This window comes from Podarcis cretensis, assembly GCF_951804945.1.
Source record: "Podarcis cretensis genome assembly, chromosome: 8".
Lineage (NCBI taxonomy): Eukaryota > Metazoa > Chordata > Lepidosauria > Squamata > Lacertidae > Podarcis > Podarcis cretensis.
In genome coordinates, this window is record NC_137177.1 from 30082696 (window position 1) to 30105018 (window position 22323).

Genomic DNA, 22323 nt, shown 5'->3' on the forward strand with positions numbered 1-22323 from the left:
CTGTTTCAGACAAATGTAATCTGCCGCAACCTAATAGTGGAGACTGGTATTGAATCAGCATTGCAAGAGAACTTAAGATGCATCCCTGTGAGAAAAGGAATCTGATTTGCATATTGGAGCTTCCTTATATTTTCCAGTTGCACAAGTTGTAATAGGTAATTAGTGTATAAAATGCATATATTCATTAACATGCAAATATGCATTAGATCAGGGAACATTGCTTTGCAAAAAGGTCTGTGCTAGGCCACTGTGTGAACAGGGTGGTGGACGAGTCGGGCCATTGATCCAGAAGTACACAAGGGTCTTATTATGCTCTTACGGGCCATTGATCCCATATCCAAGAATCTGCTGATGAGTCTGGTGATTTTCCAGAGAGGAGGGGCGGTGTTCTGCTTTCTACTTATTCTGCTCCAGCCTAACATCAGTCAGTCAGTCAGTGTGTGGGAGAGAGAGAGACTGAGTGTTAGAGATCGTGTGTATAGATAAGGTTGCTGCTAAGAGCAGCTGCAGACACTCAGTGCAGTTCAGCATTTTCGCTTAGACCTCATTTAGCTCTGTACATAGTTGTGTATTATAGTTGTAGATAGAATAAAAGAAGATATTCTACAGAGCTGCTCTCCGAGTTGTTTATGCTCTGCTGTACTCTGCTATACTCTGCTGTGCAATGACTGTCTTCTTGTGGAAGTGAATCCGGTGCTCACAACTCTAAGCTGTGAGTCCACAGCACTTTGACCTGTTCCTGTGCAGAAGGTGGTCTCTGGAAGTGCTACCCAGCTCGCCTAGCCCAGTCGGGGCTGAAGTGGATGAGGCCGGGGATGGAGAAAACAAAGACATTTTTTGCTTTAGCTCTTCAGTGCTGGGCCATGTCCTCTCCCTCCCCACCGGCCAGGCAGCCATTTTGTGACATTTGGCCACACCACTTTCTCAATATTCCCATCTGAAATCAATATTAGGGTTCTCCAGACAGAAATGGAGAATTGCTATCCAATTCTGTGGCTGCCATAGTTCCTTATTCTCTGGACCTTAGAAAAAAAGTTAGCTGTTTGCCAGGGCAATGTGCAGGAAAGGGGAAATGAGTCCACATGACGCGTAATGATAGTGTTCAGACAAAGCAAAAGTGGTAAAATGAATTTCCACCACATTCTCACGGTGTAGAACCTGAAAGCGGAAAGGGTCTGTGAACCGACTGTGCCCTCTGAAATTTTCTTAGTGCTGGAAAAATTCTTCCAAGTGAGTTGAAGGGCAGGTACATCTTTTAACAGAGACAAGCAGCTGTTGACACAGTGGCTGCCTTCTTATGACAAGTCCAAAAAGAGGCCGTTGATGATGAGCAGCTGTATATATTAACTAACAGACCTGTTGGGCAGCTTCATTTGTCAAGGAGGTGGATGTGGCAGCTCCTTGCTCTAGGAAGTACAAATGAGTGATAACCTTTATATATATACACGTATATCACACGCAGACAAGCAGGTTACTCACCACTGTAATGTCTGTGAGTCTAGTGAAGCCTGTTGGAAAGCACTCCACATGACCTGACAATCAGCTCTTAGTGGGGTCTTCTGGAGAGCTTTACTCAGGTCTTTGCTGGCACCCCCAATCAGCTGATCCCTGCAATCCCCTTTTGGCTGAACCAAGTCATTACCTGCATCACACCAGAAGTCAGATATGACATCAGTTGTAGGGCAAGTGGGCGTGGTGTGGATAAAATGGCCGGATCTGGAAGTTTGGTGGGCCTGATAAGACCTGCAGACTGGAGGTTCCCTCCCCCTGGTGCAGGGGCTGTTTGGGGGCATAAGTTGACTACCTATGCATCACCAAAAACAAGAAAATGCACCAATGAAACAAAGGCAAAAGAGGACACAGATTTGCACGAAACCTGTACATGCTAATTTATATGCATAGATGCAAATCAAAAACAATTACTATGAACAGAAATAGTAGAGAAGGCTAGGGCCAGCTGAATCTGGGACCTTCACTGTGCAAAGCAGTTGCTCTACCACTGGGCTTTGGCCCTTCCTTGAAATCCCATTTGCCATAAAACAGGGATTCTCACTCGCACTGCCATCACTGCGAGCCCATCTAAATCCCACTTTGTGATAGATTCATGGCAGTGTCAGTTCTGCCCCTCTGAGCAACCTCCTCCCTCCCTGCAAACCACTTAACAACCTTTTTCTCATCCAAACCAAACTGAGCCCTTTTCCATTTGCTCCTCTTTGCCATGCGGAAGGCAAGGCGCCCTCCAGAACTGGGATGGGGAACCTGTGGCCCTACAGATGTTGCTAGACTCCCATCAGCCTCAACCAGCATCAGCATCCATGATCAGGGATGCTGGGGGTTGTAGCCCAGTGGTGAGGAACCTCTGACCCACAGACCTAATTTGAGGCTGTTTTCCCTGTCATCAGGTGCAAGGCAGGTACAGCCACTGCTCCCTGCCCAAAGAAGGGTTTGCAGGCACTGCTGATAAACAAAGCTCTATTCCTTTGCCTGCACAGTTTGAATTCAAACCATAAAGGCAAAGGAAAATGCTTCACCTGATATGGTAACATCAGTTAATTGACACGGGGTGGCCCCACCCACCTGCCAATATGGCCCATGGTCATTGGAGAGGCCAAGATTCAGCCTGCTGCCTACATTCACTTCTCCACCCCATTGTAGCCCAACAATTTCTGGAGGGAACAAAGTCTAGAGACACGCCCCACCTTTTAAATAATATCCAATGCACATATAAAGTGCATGAGTTCCTCTCAAATATCCTTGGGAATTGTAGCTCTGTGAGGAGCAAACTACAGTTCTCTGGGAAGTCATGTGCTCTTAGTAGTAGTAGTAGTAGTAGTAATAATAAATAATTTATTATTTGTACCCCGCACTCTGGGCGGCTTCCACAAAGACCAAAAATACACTAAGATGTCACACATTAAAAACTTCCCCGAACAGGGCTGCCTTCAGATGTCTTCTGCATGTCAGGTAGTTGTTTATTTCTTTGACATCTGATGGGAGGGCGTTCCACAGGGCAGGCGCCACGACCGAGAAGGCCCTCTGCCTGGTTCCCTGTAGCTTTGCTTCTTGCAATGAGGGAACCACCAGAAGGCCCGCGGCACTGGACCTCAGCGTCCGGGCAGAACGATGGGGGTGGAGACGCTCCTTCAGGTATGTATTGTGTATTGGATGCGCTTCAAAAGTATGGTGTGGACCAGATGCAAGTTGTTTTAGGATAATATAAGTGTTCAGAGTATGTAGCTTTCAAACAAGAACTCACATTTTATTTAATATTATTTATTTTACTTTATAACTCAGCTCACCTCAGGCTTAGGAATGCATGGACGTTGCTTTTTTAAAAAGCAAACCAAAGTAAAAGGCTGTTTCAAAATGACACCCTGACACTGTCTTCCCTTGTGCAGGCTTTTCAAAAGGTTTTTTTTTTTAATTTTCACCAGTGTGACAGCAGCTTGCGCGACAAGAATTGCAGAAGTTCCGTAGCCACAGGCTGAGGTGCGGAGCCCTGTTTCTGCTGGTTGAGGTAATAGTAAATGAAGAAGAAAAAGGCGACTAGACCAGAAAAACCAGTTCCTGACTTCTTGTGAGGAATGTCAGCAGGAAGTCCCTTATCAGGAAATATGCTTGGCTTGGCTTCAGACTGCTGGATGCCCTGATGCCTCTGGCACTTAAGCAAAGAAGACGTCTCCGACGAAGATCGCTCGATTCCATGTGCTGCAGTGGGGACAGAGTTGCCGTATTATCTCTTCAGCCTAGGCAGACAGGGTAGTCCAGGATCCTTCCCAAATTTATTCAGCCAGTGTTGAGGACAGCTAGCCCCATACCACGACTCTTTGTGCCGTGCTATTAATGAAGGAACTTCTCGTCTTCTGGGCCCTGTGCTCCCTAGTGGGTAAGTAACCAGCCTTTGACTCCTCTTTATTAAAGCCTCTCTTCATGATCTCTGAATCTCTTTAAGCTGTAGCGAGAGTTTACCAAGCAGGCAAACGTGATCTCCGTGGTCGGTTCTTGCTCCCATTACCTTTGTTTCGAGCTTACGCCCTGGAGTGGCATTGTCAGAGCTTCACTTGTTTCAACTGTCACACAGGTAGAAACAGCCTTCATCTATGGCAACTGGGGCCAGTGGCAAACCTGGGGTCTCAAAATTCAGCAGTGCCTTGTGTGACGCCAAAATTCAGTGCCCCCCACATCTTGCCTTCCATTCTACAGCATAGTTGCAGCATCTCCTGCTGTGCCCCCCAGGCTCTGCGACCAAGCAAGTTGCACTCCCCTCTATCTGCTTCTGACTGGGGCTGCCTATCTTATTTCTCTCTCTCTCTCTATTTTCTTTGTTTCTATTGTCCTTTTCTCTTCTTTGCTATTCCTAATTTTATTGTATTATGGAAATTTTTAAAATAAAAAAATCTTACTAATCTTAACTTTATACGGGTTTGAAGGTATGGTATGCACTATGCCTAGGATTTCAGTCCTAAAGAGGAAAGTTTTCCTCTCAAAAGATAGGTGGTCTCCAACCTACCTGGGGCACTGGTGGGGGGGGGAGCAAAACAGAAAGCTGAAATGAAATCAAAGTATTTCTTAGGTCTTTTTGCTACACAGTCAAAGCAGGAGAGTCCAAAGCTGGGAGTTGCAAAGAGTTGTTTTTCCTTTACCCTCCATGGGAGGTTTTGCCCTTTGAATAGGGAGGGATGTAGGCTAGACTAATTCTCATCCTTACTGCAATTTGCTGCTTGTGAGACTCTGAGGGTGTACATAACACACTTTTAAAGCACACACACAACCAAGAATCCCGGTAATAGAAGCTGGACTTGCTGAGAGAGTGGGCTCCGAGGAGGTCCTCTTGCCCATGGGAACTGCATAATCTGGAGCCAACACCAGGGATGTTGAATTTGAATAAAATATTTGGGGTAAGCCCTGCCCCACATAATCCATCACAAGACGCACACCATTAGAATGGCAATGCCCATCAACTTTGGGGGCCCCAGACCCCTAGGAGTTGACTCCTACAGCCAACACCCAACACGGCAGTTTGCATCGCTGCCATGAGGCGAGGGTAATGAGGTAGGGGAAATCCCAGCTGCATATTTTTTTACTTCTACAATTCTAAAAAACAATTGTAAACCTTTTAAACAATGTGGGTCTGTATTTCCTGATCACTGTTGCCAAAACACCGCTCAGCTGAGAATGCTTGACAGGTTTAAGGCAATAACTGGCTCCCCACCTGAAACCGTTGTTTGTTTGTTTGTGGGGCGGAGAGCCCATTTCAGCCCAAGGCAGCCTTTTGAAGGGCTACATGCAAATGGTGGGCGGGGCTAGAGGCAAAAGTGAGCAAAGCAATGAGTGTAAATGCTACCTTTGTACAGCAAGCTAGTTTCTACGCACATATCTCTCCCTATCCTCCACCTACTCCAAGGAAACTTTCCATTGAGGCAAAAACCCTCAAGGAGGGGGTGAAGCAAGGCCTGAGAGGGCCAGGTAAAGAGGTATGGAGTCCCCACTGGCCTGAGCTTTATTGCATTTCTACACCACCCTTCCACCTACAAAATCCCAGACCAATGTACAGCAATGCTGCAACAAAAAGCAGCAAATAAAATTCTCTAAAATAGGGGTTCTCAAACTGAGGGGAATTTCGTTCGGGTTCACATTCTGCATTTGTTCTGTGCTCCCACTGCTGGTTTGGGAAGTGGTCACACATGACGTTAGCCACAAACATTAAGGTCGGTAATAAATGTTATCATTATCCATATCTATCCTGTCATTTCTTATGAAATACTGTATGGGGAAAAATAGAGATGGGGGATAAATTTGATTCAGTTCACATTGATAGCTGATTCTATGAAATTTGCATTTTCCTAAAACAATATGAGAACTCAAACAGGGTAGTTCGTCGAAATTCGCAAATATCAGAATTTTGCAATACAGTTCTCCAACCACAGATGGTTTATAAAGATATATTAAGGGAAACTTTGCAAAAATATATATCAATATATTAGTTAAAATAATATACTAGATGCATTATATTGTGAAGAATATATTGTTGGTCAAAACTGCATGCAAAAATATATCTATTTGCAGAATTACACCAAACAAACAGATTTTTGACCAAAAAAAATCCACCATTGTTGAAAAAATGTAGAGAACTGTATTTAAATTTTGAGAAATGAGAAACTGAGAGAGCCAAAATGGTTTGATCCTTCCACCCAATGTGTCATTGTCCCTACCACCACCATGTGCAACCAGCTTCAGTCTGAATTGAGAAAAAGAATGACCCTAGCTGCCTTTTAAGTTGGTAAGATATACACAGCCTAAGTACAGAGACTGCACGCTCTATGGTTAACCTCTAATAATCCTTTCCCCCCCTTCATTGTAGGGAATTCGCTAGCAGAGAGATCGCCACTCATTCAACAACCAATCTTTTCGTCCACAAACTTTGAAAATATCTTCACTTGGAAGAGCTGGGGGGAGCCACTTCCAGGCACGGTGTACGATGTGCAGTATAAGAAGTAAGAGGACTATTCCTTCTCCTTACTTGGTGCGACTGTTATTCTTTGAACCCACAGATATCTCAGATAGGGAGAAATATACTTTGTTGTGGGAATAGCAGTGTGTCAGGTCCAGGGAAGAAACAGACCCCGGCCCAGCCCAAGACATTTTGCTGCCCGAGGCAACAGGCAAGATGATGTGTCCTCCCCATTCTAGAAACAGAAGCCAACTGGACTTTTCAGTACTGTCAATGGGACAGCGTCCTATGCCACATTTGATGGCAGCAAGTACATATGGAGAAACACAGCTCTGTCCTGTAAGAGAAGGGGACAGTTGGGGGGGGCTTAGAAGGGAACCCCCAGTATCTACCATCTGGAACACTCCCAGTATCTACCATCTGAAATGATAAACTTATTCTGCCTAATGGTTGAGGTGGCTCTGGATATGGCCATATTTTGAGGCTGTTGTGTAACTTTATTATTATTATTTTTTTTAATAATATTTATTTAAAATTTTCCAGAATAAAAAGGAAAGATAGCAAGAAAGAAAGAAAAAACAGATATGATTTACACTTGGTTTCAGTGGCATCTTTCCCGGACTTCCCCCCCCCTCCCCCTCTTGTATTCCATTTCCCTTAAATTGATTCCACAGATTCTTACCCCAAATTTTAAAACCTTATTTGTAATTTTAAATAACCCATTTATTCCAAATTAATTTATCTTATTTATCTTAATGAACCATTTCTCCTTATATTTTATATAATTCCCTAAGATCGACCCCATTTCCCTTCCACGAATTCCCCTATTTTCAAACAACAGACATGAAAAAAGAAAAGAAAGAAATAATATATAATTTTACAGCCTTTGGATTCCAAATCCCCCCCCCCCATTCCCCGGTTCCAATCCCCAAAGTTCATCCATTGTCTACTGCCAGCCTGGTGTATCCACATCTATATCTCAACTCCACTTTTCCGTCTTTTGATAGCTTTTAATTTCAGAAAGTCCAATCTCGAAAAAACTCTCAGAAAAAGTCATTGTTCTTCCATCCAGACCTCTATGTTTAAGAGTCTAACTTAAATTCTATTTCTTGGTCCTTTTAAAGTCTGGATGTTCCAAATACTCCAGCTTCAAATTTGGTCCAGCTCTTATTCCTCAGGTTGCTTTTTCCTGTTCTGCTGCAGAAACCTTCTAATTCAGAAACTTCTTGTTCTCCACAGAGGCTTTTGTTATTCAGGAACATAACTTGCGTCAAGTCCCTTCCTTTCTTCAATAGATAAATCCATTGTCTCCTTTAGTATAGAAACCTCTGTAGACAAAATAATGCTTCGTTTTTGCAGCTTTCCCAAGAGATAACAGATCCTGCTCAAATTCATAGTATTTTTCCACTTGCTGCTACTGTTGCAATGTCCCAGCCTCCCTCTAGAGGGAATATGGTAACTTAATTTCTTTCAAAATCAGACCCAAAAGTCAAATAACTTGTTGCCTTTATTTCCAATAATTTATGTCCAAATTGTAACAAATCTAACCAGCAAAGCCATCGTAACAAAGTTCTCTTTTATTTTCCTGCTTTGACAGCTACTTTGACAGCTGTCAAAGTTTCTGTGTCTCTTCACCAGTCTCTCATAGCGGATCGTTCCCGGTTCCCGGGGGGGTTGCACTTTAGTTCCCACAAATCAGTCTTCTCCTCCAGCACAATTATTGTAATTTCCCTTCGTGAAGTTAAAAAAATTTTAAATTTTTAAATTTTTTTAAAAAAAATTTCAGGTAAACAAGTTCATCTCTCGATCTTAGTTGTCAAATCCTTGCGTTGAGCCATCTATAACAGGGGGGGGGCGGACTTCCTTTTTGCACTCCCCCCGCTCGCTCCAAATTCAAAGATCAAATTTCCCTTTTAAGTCCAATCAATTTACTCACGGGTTGTTCCTTTTAGTCCAAATCCGAAATTTTCAAAGAAGAAGTCGTTGCTCTCCGCCAAATGGCATGCGGCTTCGCTGGGCAGGGGAAGCATTGGACTCACAGCACCACACCCCCCCGTCACCCGCTCTGCAGCCTTTAAAAAGGCTCCTTCGCGGGTCGGGGGGGCGCAAACGGTGCCTGCCGAGTCACCAAGTCCATGGGCATCTCCGCCTACCCAGCTGACTCCCTCCGGAGCTCGGAGGGAGTCCGCCATTCGGCGATGGCGCCGACCCGGCTGTTGTGTAACTTTAGGTTCTCACTAATGGGCGCTGACAGTCCCAATTATTACATTTATAAGGAGCTCAATGTGATCCTCCTATCCATTTTATCTGCAGAATAAGCAAGTTAGGCTGAAAGGCTGTAACTGGCCCAAGTTCACACAGAGAGCTTGATAACTGAGTCACTGGCGGAGGAAGAGGAGTGCAGGGGGAGCGCACTACCCCCGGCAGCACAATCCCAGCAGGGCGCCATCGCGGCTGCCCTCCCCGCCCACACAGGGCACCACACCCCTGTAGGTGGTGTGCCCCGCCCCCAGGATGCACACCAGCCCCGCCTCCACCTGCTCTCCGCTCCACAGTGCCGGAGCACAAAGCTCTGCCACTGAACTGAGTATGGGTTTGGACCCCTGTCTCCAGCGCTCCAACCACTGCACCACACTGGTTGCCTTGTACCAGTATCGCAATGTGAATACTCCCAGTGCAAGGAATTCAGGTCACACCTACGTGGCAGGGTGCAGAAATAGTTTTGCCATTTGGAATGCAACTGGCAAATGAGAGGCAGCCTTGAGGAGCTGCAATGCCACTGTAGCTGTGGGAGGAACTGGTGCTGCTTGCAAAACTTGCTTGCTTCCCCTTGCTCAGCATGCGTGCGGGTAAACAAGCATAGATGTACACACATTCACCAATCTGTTTTCCATGGATTTATGCACGGTGTTTGGTGGTCCTGACATTAGCTACATTAGAGAAGCAACAGTGATTTAAATGTGTTATAAACATGTAACACCAGATGCTGCTGTAGAGCAAAAAACTTTGTCTATGCAATTTTACATAGAGGTTTTTCTTTTGTTATAAAGACTGAATTCATGGCTTATTTATAGCGCCCCCCCCCCCCCGTGTGTAGATTCAGCCCCAGTCAAGTGCTCTTGCATTGAGCACTTGGGCATTATCCGTTTTGTTGTTTTGTTAAAACCCAACTAATTCTACACTATATCTCTGTTTTATATATATATATATATATATATATATATATATATATATATATATATATATATTCTGAACAGTGGTACCTTGCTTTACAACCATAATCCATTCTGGAGGTCTGTTTGTAAACCAAAACAGGTTGTAACCCAAGGTGCGCTTTTGCCAATGAGGCATCAAAAAAATTTTTGTTCGTAATCCAAAAACAACAGGTTGTAATCCAAAAAAAAGGTTGCAAACCGGGACACGCACTTCCGGGTTTGACGTGTTTGTAATCCAAAACGTATGCAAACCAAGACGTATGCAAACCAAGGTACCACTGTACTATATTTCTGCAACATAATTGTATATGCATTCATGCAAAGTACCCTTTTATACACATTGTTGTAGGTATCTGTTTATGTGCTGGTAACTTTAGGAAACTTGGGGTATACATATATGTGCATAAAATGCATATTATAATATTGCATAAAATATGCAAGAACTATTCCTATTCTGGCAGAACAGATAAAAAAAGGGCTCTCTTTTCATCATGCAAGCCCATAACCCAGTCCATTTCATGCTGTTGCACAAGTAGACCCAACCTGAGTGTTTTCCAATAACTGTAAAATGAGCAAAGACATAACTAACTCAGATGACTGGGGTAGGGGTGGCGTGTAAACAAATCCTCTTGGTGACAGCTTTCATCCAACTTGCTTCCATCACATTGCTGAGATAGCTGATGTCCCCCTGAACTGCATCGTACTTTAGATTTTCCTCTGTTGCACAAGCTGGAGAACTTGGCACCCAGACACTTTTCTCCTTTGATCTTTCCAGTAAACATAAGCCTCTGGTTGCAATCCATGGATGGGTTATGAAATTCTCATTAAACCTTAATATCTAAATTGAATATTCATTGTAGCAATTAAGTTAAAGAGTGGAGGGGGGGGAAATATGCAGATAAATTACACCACTGCCTGCTTTCGAGATGCAAAACAGGGAGGAAAAGAGATCCCTGGATTTGATTTGATTTGAAGGGCACCAGATAGCTTGAGAGTGCCCCTTCCGATCTTCAGGAGGAGGGGGGGTTGTGGGATCACGACCCCGCCCACACTCACTCTCGCGAGGCTGGCGTCAGCCTCGCGGGAGACAGGGATTCACCCAATTAGCATACCCTGTGGCGCCAGCCAATTGGCTGGCGGCAGGGGCGGGCCTTCGTAGGGCCACTTAAGGTCAGGGCAGCCCCTGGCTCGCCCCCTAGGGATTGGTTACAGGTCTGAGGGTATTGGCGGCGAGCCGGCTTGCGGCTCGGTGGCGGTAGGCATTGGCCGGGGTATTATCATGCAGATGAGGTTGGGGGGGGAGGAACGCCATCACCTCCCCCAATGCTTGAAGGGTAGTTCGTTAAAGGACTCCGAGGGGCGACGCCTCGTCCGAAACCTACGGAGGCTAGGGCCTAAAGCGCGCCCCCGAGCGGTAACCCCTCGGGGAGCGCCTAGGGATATGCATCTCGGGTGGCTCCCCCTGTTGGTGTTTAACCCTTCCCGGTCAGACCGGATAGTTGGTTAGGGCCAATGCCTAAAGCCAATACCCTTCTTTCCTGTAATCAATAAAGTTGTGGCCATTTTCGCCCATTAACCTAAAACTCTGTGTCCGTTGTCTTCATTTATTCCACCTGTGGGGGGGAGGGAATAGCCACACAACTACACACACACACACACACACACACTTTCAGGGAACACCCACCAACACATAATGAATGGATGACTGATGAAGAGATTGGCAACAATGAAAACATATTTATGGCTTTTGCAGTAAGTGACACCATCTCTTTAAAAACTTGCCCTCCTCTTCCACAAGCGTATTTACCCACAAAGCCTTTCGCAAACTTGGTAGCAGACAGTTGCTGTAAGTCTTGTCATCTTTCTGTTCTGTCAACCCATGAAATTGCTGGCAGAAAGTCTGGAGGAGGAGGAGGAGGAGGAGGAGGAGGAGGAGGAGTTGGGTTATTCCTCTAATCCTGCTGTTGCTGCTTTGCTAAAGCTGCAATCCAAATCCTAATAACACAGAAGTAAACACTGAACCCAGTAGGACTTAATTGTAAGCAGACATGATTAGGATTGCACTGTAGGGTGGTGACTTTTTAAAAAAACTCCTCACCTAAAACATTGTTTGCTGACAAAGGCTTTTGGAAAGTTGGGAGCAGGTTACAGTCAGTGCAAATCCTGCCTATAGGGACACCTGGTCTCCTCTTAACTGCAGCCTTGTTTTGCTCACAGGTGCTTTTAGAAAGTTGGGAGGAAGAGGAATTCGATTCAGTTCTCATTTTAAAGTGAAACTACCCAATTTGCACTTTCAAAAAACAATATGAGAACCAAAACCCATCCACCCATCCACTGAAATCCGTATTTCTCCCAATTTTGCAACAATGTTTCACAAAAATGCATTATGTTAGGGGAAACGCATAAAAACATATATATTCATGAAAAGAACATATAAATGTGTGTTATATTGGGGAAAATTGCTCACAGAAACAAGTCCATTAATCAAAACCGCACAGATGTTCGTTGGGAGAAATTTGCACTAAAATCTTGACAACTTTTCATGGCGAAAAATTGTAAATCGCTGCAGCAATGTAGAGAACTGAATCAAAGACTGGGAAAATTAGAAACCGAGTTCCATCCCTCCATCCCTATCATCAGGTCACATATGACATGACAACTTAGTGTCAGCGTAGCAAGCATGGTGCCCTCCAGATGTTGCAGCCAGCATGCCCAATAGCCAGGGATAATGGGAGTTGTAATCCAAAGAATCTGTTGGCTGCCTCTGCCTTAGTGAAACACCCACCCCTTTGCCCAGGTCTTGTGCCTGCTACAACGGTAAAGAAATGCACTTGGTGCCATCACTGATTGTTTTCACTCTGCATTGAAGACAAACCACTCTACCCTAGCCTTCTGACATATATATTTTAGGACCTACTCAATTTCCCTTTCTATTTCACCATATACTTTTCTGGCATTTTCTTCGATGTGAATACTTTTAACCGGTTTTAATGTCGTGGTTTTTTTTTGTTTTTTGTGCTGCTGCAACCCAGCCTGGGACTCTGCAGCAAAGGGCAGCAAGGAAATTGGATAGCCAAATAACTAAAATGGTGACAAGCTGGCACCCCAAGAGAGAGAGAGCCTTCCCCGTTCTACATATTTTGCACGCCTCATTCAAGGGAGGTATATGAGAGGAGCCACTCCTCCTGCGCCAAGGATGATGAAACAAACAAAATGATGGGCTATTATGATGGGTGGAGGCCGTCTGGAAGGAGAGCCTGCACAGAGGTGCCGTGTGCCCTTTTTTGTATTCTTGCATTGCACCCCATCCATGAGATTCCTACTGACAAAGGCCACCAGCTACAGAGTGGTGGAGAAGTATGCTCTTCTTCCTCATATTATTGTCATTATTTATTCAGTTTATGGCCAACGCTTCCTCCCAAAGGAGCCCAGGGCAGCAATCGATGGCAACCAGCCATCTGAAAGTAAGGCAGTGGCTCAATGCATGCAGAAACAGGTACAATCCCTGACATCTCCAGACTGCGCCTAGAGAGACCTCGGTCTGAAATCCAGGAGAGCTGATGCCAGTGAGTGTAGACGATACTGAACTAAATGAACCCAAGGTCTGATTCAGTGTAACATGACACCCTCTGCTCTTTTCATCCAGTGCTTTACCAACTTCACTGACTCCCGGTGCAGTACAAGGTGCTGGTTTTGACCTTTAAAGCCCTCTGCGGCCTAGGACCCACATACCTACAGGACCGCCTCTCCTGGTATGCCCCGCGAAGGACCTTAAGGTCCACAAATGACAACATTTTGGAGGTCCCAGGTCATAAGGTGTTAGATTGGTCTCAACTAGGGCCCGGGCCTTTTCAGTACTGGCCCCGACTTGGTGGAACGCTCTGTCACAAGAGACTAGGGCCCTGCGGAACTTGACATCTTTCAGCAGGGCCTGTTCCGCCTGGCCTTTGGTTTGGACTCAGTCTGACCCTTATGTTTCCCTCCCCTTATGGTTTTGATTTATGGGCTACTTTTAAAATGAGGCTGCATTTTACATTGCATTTTAACCTGTATTTTAAATTGGTTCGCCCCCCCCCATTACGTTTTTACTGCAATTTTACTGGTGGTAGCCGTCCTGAGCCCAAATCTGGCCAGGGAGGGCAGGGTATAAATTATTATTATTATTATTATTATTATTATTATTATTATTATTATTATTATTTTCCACTTATGCAGGAAAAAGTAATAGAATTTTATTAAGGACACCATTGGGCTGAGGGTGAAACCTGCCTTCTGACCTTAGTGGCCCACATTGTGTGATGCGATCTGCACTAACTCCACTGTGTCCCAGGTGGCAGCCTGTTTGACCCCTAAAGTATCTGTCATATGCCATCTTAGCATTGTTTAAAAAGGAAGCTTTTTATAAGCAAAATTGTCCTAGAGATTGGAGGTGGGAGCTGCCTTGGTGATGTTAAAGGCGCTGGCCAATCGGTGCTGTGCAGTGCTCAGTTCTGCTGCTTGCCGAACCAGATAGGTTCCTGAACTCAACCCTGGAGTGAATGCAGGGCTGAATGCAGAGAACTCACTTCCAAATAGGCCCAACTGCTCTAAAAACCCTCCTATTTGTCTTAAGCTGGAATCCCGGCAACAATAACACAGCCAGCCAAGCGACTGGTAGCATCGCAGCTTGCAACACACTGCTCCGTGGCATATCCAGGCACGTGTCTCTTTTTCACTGATGTCTATCTCAGACCTGAATTGCCTTCCCTGTGGTTTAACAGTGACGTGTGCTGTCTATGCCACTGCCTGCTGTTCTCCACCCACACATTGCCTAAAGCAGATGGGGAGCAGTGGTTGTGGGGGAAGGGCTGTAACTCAGAGCTAGAGCATCTGCTTTGCATGCAGAAGGTCCCCGGTTCAATCCCTGGTGGCATCTTCAGGTGAGGCTGGGAAAAACACTAGCCTGAAATCTTGGAGAGCTATTGCCAGTCAGCTTGGATAATACTGAGCTAAATGGGCTTTTGGCCTGACTCAGCTACGTTTGTTCATAGGTACGGGGATGCATGGCAGAACAAGAGTGAGTGCCAAAACATCACACGCCGCTCCTGCAATCTCACGCTTGAAACGGAAAACTTCACCGAGTGCTACTACGCCAGAGTAAGAGCCAGGGTCCCTAACTGTTGTGTCTCCAAATGGGCCGAGTCCTCAAGATTCTATCCCCGGGAAAACAGTAAGTGGCTAATATTGTAAACCGGGTTGGGGAACTTCTGGCCCAGCCGTCAAATGTCTACCAAAGCACCTGATCCTCAAAATTCTCTCCAAACCACACACCCTCTCCTTGAGTTGCCTTGAGTTCTACTTTAGTGGAAAAGTGGGACACATTGTTAAAAAGTAAACAAGAAAATAAACGTCAACAGTTTGTAGGATGTCTCGCCACTGTGGCACTATGATGGGGTAAGATGCATTTCTTGAAATTCTCCCTTCCATACAGTAGTTGAAAGCTGCAGGAGTAAGGTAATCATGTTCCCCAAAGACAGGCCTCATGTTTCTTTAAGAAAGCTGCCTCATTCAGCAGGTGCAGCTATTGCAGGTTGTGTGGATGTTGCTGAACTACAGTTCTTATCCCCTGTGGCCTTTGGTCGTGCTTGCTAGGGCTGATGGGAGTTGTACTTCAGCAACAACTGGAGGGTGAAAGGTTCTCAACTCCTGTGTTTTGGTCCTCTTCACACTACTCTGACACTCATCGCTTTCCCCAAAGAATCTGAGAACTGTAGTTTGTTAATGGCACTGGGCCAATTCCCAACACCTTTAACAAACTGCAGTTCCCAGGATTCCTGGGGGAGAAGCCATGAGTGTTTAAATGGTACTCTTGGGTTGGTTGGGGAATTGTTTAGGGGGTGTTGTTGCTGTTATTGATATTAATTTTTAATTTATTTTATCTTAAGTTTATTTTAGATCTTACAATGATTTATGTGTATTTTTTTCAATTTGGTTGTGTATTTTTTGATGTTTTCTTTATGGCTGCTTTTGTTGTGCTGTAATTATGTATTTTCTCATGTTGTAAGCCGCCTTGGCATACAAATAAAATTATGTATATACGTATGAATGTTTTAAATACATGGGGTAGACATCATGTGAGGGCCAAGGGTGCTAACAATGAGAAGTCAGTATTGAAGAAACTGAGCCAATTCTTTTTAAATGCCTCAGTTATCCAGTTCTCAAAACTACTATCACTAAATTCTTCAGTCTTAAACAAATCCCTTTTGTTTTCTCACTCTTGCTCTCTCTCTCTCTCTCTCTCTCCAAGCCATTATTGGGAGTCCTGATGTGAAATACACACCCAGTGTTAATTCAATAAAGTTCTATGTACAACCTCCTGCTACCCCTCTGAGAGACAAGGATAACCAGATCCTGACCGTCGTAGACATTTTCAGTCAAATTGGAACGACCTTTGAATACGAATTAATGATACATTGCCAAAAGACAAAGCAGGAGGTAAGGGGGGAAAACAGGTGTATGAGAGAAAATGGTAACTTTAGGGGAAAGTACCCAATTCTTATTTCTTTGACTGCTGTTGTCTGTCTCAAGAGACAATGGAATGCACTTCTGGGGGTGAAGTCAAACTGCTGCATTAGCAACACCAAAGGGTACACCCAGGGTACAAGCCTGAGCAGTGTGCCCAGATGACAAAGTGTGGTCCAAAGAAAAGCAGAGCAATATGTTTGGCACTAGCTTGTCTGCAGGAATTGCTGGAAGGAGGTGTACAAGGCGCATTCCGACTGTCTTAGGGACTCCACTCTGGATTTGTGTAGGGTTGCCTCCTTGGCCTTTTCTTCTCCCAAAGATATCCTGCAAGGCAGCAGAGGTTTAGGGTCAGAGTTTTCCTGAGAGCCAGTGTGGTGTAGTGGTTAAGAGCGGTAGTCTCGTAATCTGGGGAACCAGGTTCGCGTCCCCGCTCCTCCACATGCAGCTGCTGGGTGACCTTGGGCTAGTCACACTTCTTTGAAGTCTCTCAGCCTCACTCACCTCACAGAGTTGTTTTATGAAGTGTCAGGACTAAGTTTCATGTTATGCTCAGTTCACAGCATGCAGCTACATCCTCTGTTTTTCCTGAGTGAATCAGAGGTGCAAGGATCCCTGATGGTCTGGAGAGGGCAGGTTTACCCCCAGCTGCCACCAGGAGTGGAAATCAGGGGACTGAAAACAGAAGACACAACTATATACTACACATTAAGCATAACATACAGTTTGGCCCTTAGTGGAGCTTTGAAAGTAGATAACACAAAGTACCACTTTCCCTACTTAAAATACAAATCTCTCTCTATCTCTCTCTAGTGGGTCAAAGTAAACAACAACAATGAATTTGAAATCTCTGACTTATATCCCAACACCGAATACAATGGAACAATACACATAAGATATTCAGACAAAATCAGCAAGCCTTATGTTTTTCGGGCAAAAACATTATCAGGTGAGACATTGTTATGAAATGCTGCCAGATCTTAAATACTGAAAACTTTACAGATGAAGCAGTCACCACAGACAATTTTCCCATTGTGAACCTAGTGGCACAACTTGCATCACAAATGAATGTACCAATCCCCAGTCTTGCCTGCCACAAATGAGTCTATGGAGTTCTTTGTCCTCCCCCCCAATCTCAGTGTATTTATTTATTTTACACAGGTACATATACCTTTCCATGAATGTGAGTTAAGCCCTTATCTTAACAACAAGAAAGCCACAAATATTTTGCAAACAATGAAACACTGCTTGAGGGATTTGGAATGGGTTGGTGATGTTGCAAGTGCTAACCAAGAGGCATTAACCAAGAGGCACCCTTCACAGCAGGGTGACTAAATTACACCGGGCTGAAATCCTGCAGGAGACAAACCCTGTTCCACCACAAGAAATGGGGGACACCAGGAGCAGGAAGCAGCTTCCAACTCACAAATGTTCAGACCTGTTACCTGCCCTCATATAAATAAAGAGTTATGCTTCATTCCTGTGGGAAAGTGGACACCACTGTAAAACTGCCCCCCCTGGTGCTCCAGGTTCTTTGAGTGTGTACAGAGGCCCTCTGGGCATCTTTGCCATTCATAGACTTTCTTTCTGCTCTCCACAATAAGGGCATTTTGCTAGTTCAAAAAGTAAAGGGCCACACAGCTCAGTGGTAGAGCACCTTCTTTGAATGCGGAGGTCTCATGGTTCACCCCCAGCATCTCCTAGTAAGGCTGTGAAAGACCCCTACCAGCCAGTGTAGACAATACTAAGATAGATGGACCGATGTTCTGACTAAGGCAGCTTCCTTTGTCCCTATGGAGATTCATCACTTCCCTTTACTTCGGCTGGAAAAATGATGATCCTTTATAAAAGCTCAGACCAGTCCTATGAACTCTTGAGCCAGAATGACTAGACAATGCATGTCATCTGTTTCTGCCCTCTCAACTCTCCTGGTCTTGTTATCTTTAACGGTTTGTTTTCTCTCTCCAGATACCACCTGGTTTGCATATTTGTTCGCAGTAGCTCTGTTTGCGGCACTGTTGATCTTTGGAACAATATATTACTTCATTTACAAGTATATTAAACAGCACACTGCACAGCAACCCACGTCTTTGGTATGTACTGTACCTTCCCCCCCCCCCTTTATGGAAGGTTGTTGGATTTTTTACTAATGAGCCTGGGCTTTTAATTGCTGGGCTTTGTTCATACATAAAAGAGTGGCGCCTGAAGGGCAAGGAGAAGGCCGTAGCCCCTACCCAGGAATGCTGGAGAAATTGCTGCACTGCCTGGGTTCCTAATAGTTTGATTTCTCTTTTAGTAATTTCTTTGCAAGTGGAGACACTTGGTGGAATGGTTACTCTTGTAAACAAAACATGGCAGTTCTTGGTGTTTACTAACCAGGAGTTCCCATATTTTGGCTTGGCTTAGTAGCCACCTGTGATTTTTGTGGTCGCCTCAAGCTCTTTGGAGAACTCAAGAGAACTCAGGAGAAGAGATAGGATCATTTTGCAGTGGGCTTTGGATAAAATAGAAGCAGTGCTTTCTACAAAGCCCATTATGAAAGGGGATAAGTACCCTCTCTCCCCTCCCCTAAATTCATGGAAGGTTCCCTGAGGGCAAAGTTTATTCTCACCCTGAAGTGAAAAACTTTTTCGTCTTAGAGGAAGGAGCATAGCTTAGTGGTAGAGCCACTGCTTTGCATGCAGAAAATGCCAGGTTCAACCCGTGGCTTCTCCAGGGAGCAGTGGGAAGGACCCCTGCCTGAAATCCGGGTAAGCTGCTGCCCATCCCTGTACCCTGTCACATTTGACCTTAGGCCCAGGTGCCAACTGTGGCCCTCGAGTCCTCTCTGTCTCGCCCTCAAACTCTTCACAGGCCACACCCCCTCTGACTAGGCCGCAGTCCTGCTTCACACACTCCTTGAATGTTTTTGCCCAGCTGGGATGTGACCTTGAACTCTGGTAATATCTTGTGCCTGCCTGGATGGAAGTTAAAGAGGAGTGTGTGAGTGTCTGTAGAAATTAGTATACAAAAGTGAAATTTACATTCATTGCTCCACCCTGCCCACCATTGGCATGTGGCCCTTGGAAGCTTGCCCAGAAGGGAATGTGGCCCTCAGGCTGATAGAGGTTCCCCTTATCCCTGCTGTAGTCAATACGGACCTAGATGAACCAGTAGCCTGACTTGGTATAAGGAACTTCCTGTGTTCCATGCTGGCACCGCGGCAGAGAGTGAACTTGATTGCTTAATGGTGGGGACTTCCTGCTTCACCACTCGGTCCTTCCGCCACTCTGCTTCATTATCTCTCTAGCTGCCTACGTTTATGCTGATGCTTATCTCTGGCAACTAAATTTAATCCTTCTTCCCTGATAGGATTTTAAGGATATTTTACGCTCCCAACCTCTCGTGCCGAGAGTGGAATATATTCTGAACCCCTATGAATCGTGTAAGCCTGTCCAACTTACTATAGAGAAGCACCAGGCACAGATCACCCAACATCAGGGAGTATTCAGCCTGACCGAAACAGCTTACCAGAAACAGGCCAACGCACCATTGTTCCAGAACATTGCTCAGCATGCAGGTTATACACCACAAATGGCCAAGAACAACCCACCGTGCACACAAGGTCCTTCGCCTTTAACATATGGAGTATGTTTTGAAGGCACCAGCTCCACCAAAGCGAATTCTTCAGCAAATCAAGTGAGGAAGCTCGATTCTTTAGCTGAGGGCTCCTTGAGCAGCGAGCATTATAAAGCACAGCCGCCAGAACAGATCAAAAGAGAATTGTGGGGAAACAAGCCCCAACAGATGCCGGTGCCTGTGTTGGGAGATGCAGAGCGAACTCAATGTCTGCTGCTTCAGGAAGACATGCAAGATATGCCACAGCTGCTTCCACCCCTTCTGGAAGAGAGAGTACCTGCCACAAGAGGCAACAAGACAGGGAGCTACAGAGAGCAGCCGGCAGAATTGCAACCATCTGTGGTGGAATTTGACCAAAATGCCATCTCAGATGGCAATCTTCTGTCAAGCGTGCCACCATCCTTGTTTTCACATCGCACCTGCAGCAGCCTCATTCGAGATCAGAACCCTGGGCAGTGGGTGGCCTGGGATTTGACAGCCTGGGCGAATCCCCAGCATCAGCCTTTGGGACTCCCTGTATCGGACTGCATAACTCAAGTGAGCAAGGGGTTGGAAAACAAGCCTGGGTTCCTTGGTACAAACCCTGATACCTTAGACTCTGCCCACAGCAATGGGCTCTTCCCAAGCCTGTTCAGAGACTTGGAGCTGAAGGTGCAGTGGGATCAAGCGCCTGAGGAATAATGGTTAACGCATCCAGCAACTGAGGAATGGAGCAAGGGGAGGAGATAACACAAGGGAGGTGGAAATGTCTCCCTCCAAAACAGAGTTGAAAGGAAATGTCTTTTCCCAGCTGTTCCTGAATCCTCTTTGTGAATCACACTTCAGCCCATTAAAGGAAAACTAAATGTGGTTGATAGGTACCCTGCCAACTGGGTGGGTACTGCTGGCATGATTATTCCCAGGTGATTCTGACCCTCACACATTGCTGGTTAGCTTGCACAAGGAATCCTGACAGTGCTGCTCCTATCTTGTGGCAGATACCCAAACTTGAGTTGCCGGCTGATCGGGTGTGGGAGGAAACACACAGATTGGCCTGACTTTGTGTTAATTGCAGTTTTGCCTGCAAGTCAGGAGGCGATGCTTTACATGGCCTGGTGATAAGAACGACCACCTGCTCATGTCAGCAGAAGAAGCTGCCGCTGTTGAGCAGGAACCACCAGTGTGGTGCCCGTGGGCACCAGGGTGCCCGCGAGTTCCTCCTATGGTGCCCACGCAAGGTCTCAGTAAATTTCCACCAAACAAATCCTCAGTGCTTGCAAGAGACTGCTTGTTCTTCTTGCTCTGTTCCTGTTTGCACTCACTTGGCCTCTCCTACATTGCACACCGCCCTTAAATATGCTCACATTTCATTGGATGCCAGGGCTGGACACCTTCCTGCCCGCCCATTCTGAACAGATGATTGCTGCAAAGAGCTTCTCTCTGTGAGCAAGCATGGCAGTGGCTGATGTAGGTACCTTTTTCCTCATGGATGACAGGACTGTTGATGGGCTGAATGCCTCCACCATTTTGTGGACCCATCTCTTTTTCTGCTCTTTTAGATGTAAGCCATTTTGTGGCATGTCACATACCCACGGCAGCCATTTTCTGACTGGTGTCTGTTTCCTCAAAATTCCACATTTGCTCACTGGCTCCTAAAGGTTGGCAGCTCCTGAGTTAAAGGAACAGGAACAGAAGCAACAGAGACATTGGTGACTCTTCCCCAGTTCTGTATTACATGGGGGGCGCAGGAGAAGTATGTACTATCTTTGTACTTTACTAATAAATATTTTTATTATTAGTCTGACTTATTTTCAGTCTACAGAGAGCTAAGAATTGTATTTATAGTTCAAAATAGCCTATACCCTTTGAGGAGTTGTCTGTGTTCCAAACTTCACAGCTAACTTGATCCTGCAAAATGCACTGAACCAAACAACCAGGTCCAAACACAACGGAATGTAAGGAAAGCTTTATTAATAAATTGCCTGAGGCAATGATTCCATAATTCCATGGAAGGGTGTATACACTCAGATGATTAATTTTCTGGAGCCAAGTATAAAAACATTAAAAGAGCTCTTAAAGGAAGGAAGAATTACAGCCAACTAAGTTCTACTCAGGGCAGACCCATTTAAATCGCTCAACCTAAATTAGCCATGTCCATTAATTTTAATGGATCTGCTCTGAGTATTGCTAACAATAGATGTAGCACAAGGTAATTTTAAGCTGTTTTAGTATTTTAACTTTTGTATGTTGTAAAATGGGGTTGTAAATATTTCTTGATTTTACTGTTCTGTCTTTTGTAAACCACTTTGAGAATTTTATTTTTACAATCAAGCAGTGTATAAATTTTTATGAAATAAAAAGTAAATAAAATACATCAATATTGTCATAGGATGGAATGGGTCTACTTTTCTGACATTGCTCTGATGTCAGAAAGGAAAATCCTCTTTGTCATTGTGGGAGCATCATGAAGCATCTGACATCAGAGCTGCAACGTCCCTAGGGCTCCAAATGCCCCCATTTCAGAAACAGTGAGAGGATTTGAACGTGTGCTTCAGAGCT

The 22323-nt window shown here is 45.1% G+C and overlaps 1 protein-coding gene and 1 long non-coding RNA gene across 5 annotated transcripts in view; one reads left to right on the forward strand and one right to left on the reverse strand.

Annotated features, from left to right (window-relative positions):
- The window catches only part of LOC307222495, a 43883-nt gene that overhangs the window by 7805 nt on the left and 13755 nt on the right, over positions 1-22323 (reverse strand). The window contains exons 1-2 of one of the 4 annotated variants that reach the window (XR_013841772.1): positions 11765-13717; positions 11474-11661 (exon numbers count right to left, since the gene is read on the reverse strand). The exons of 2 other annotated variants lie outside the window; for them this stretch is intronic. This is a non-coding gene — a long non-coding RNA (uncharacterized lncRNA). Of the gene's footprint in view, positions 1-11473; positions 13718-22323 lie in introns of those variants that run through there. One more of the 4 variants, XR_013841773.1, reaches the window with a different exon arrangement.
- IL22RA1 (interleukin 22 receptor subunit alpha 1) lies at positions 3590-22150 on the forward strand. Its single transcript, XM_079987736.1, has 7 exons — positions 3590-3886; positions 6362-6494; positions 14697-14875; positions 15953-16140; positions 16981-17116; positions 18136-18260; positions 19519-22150. The coding sequence occupies exons 1-7, from the start codon at positions 3844-3846 to the stop codon at positions 20464-20466; spliced, it is 1752 nt and encodes a 583-aa protein (XP_079843862.1). The 5' UTR covers positions 3590-3843; the 3' UTR covers positions 20467-22150.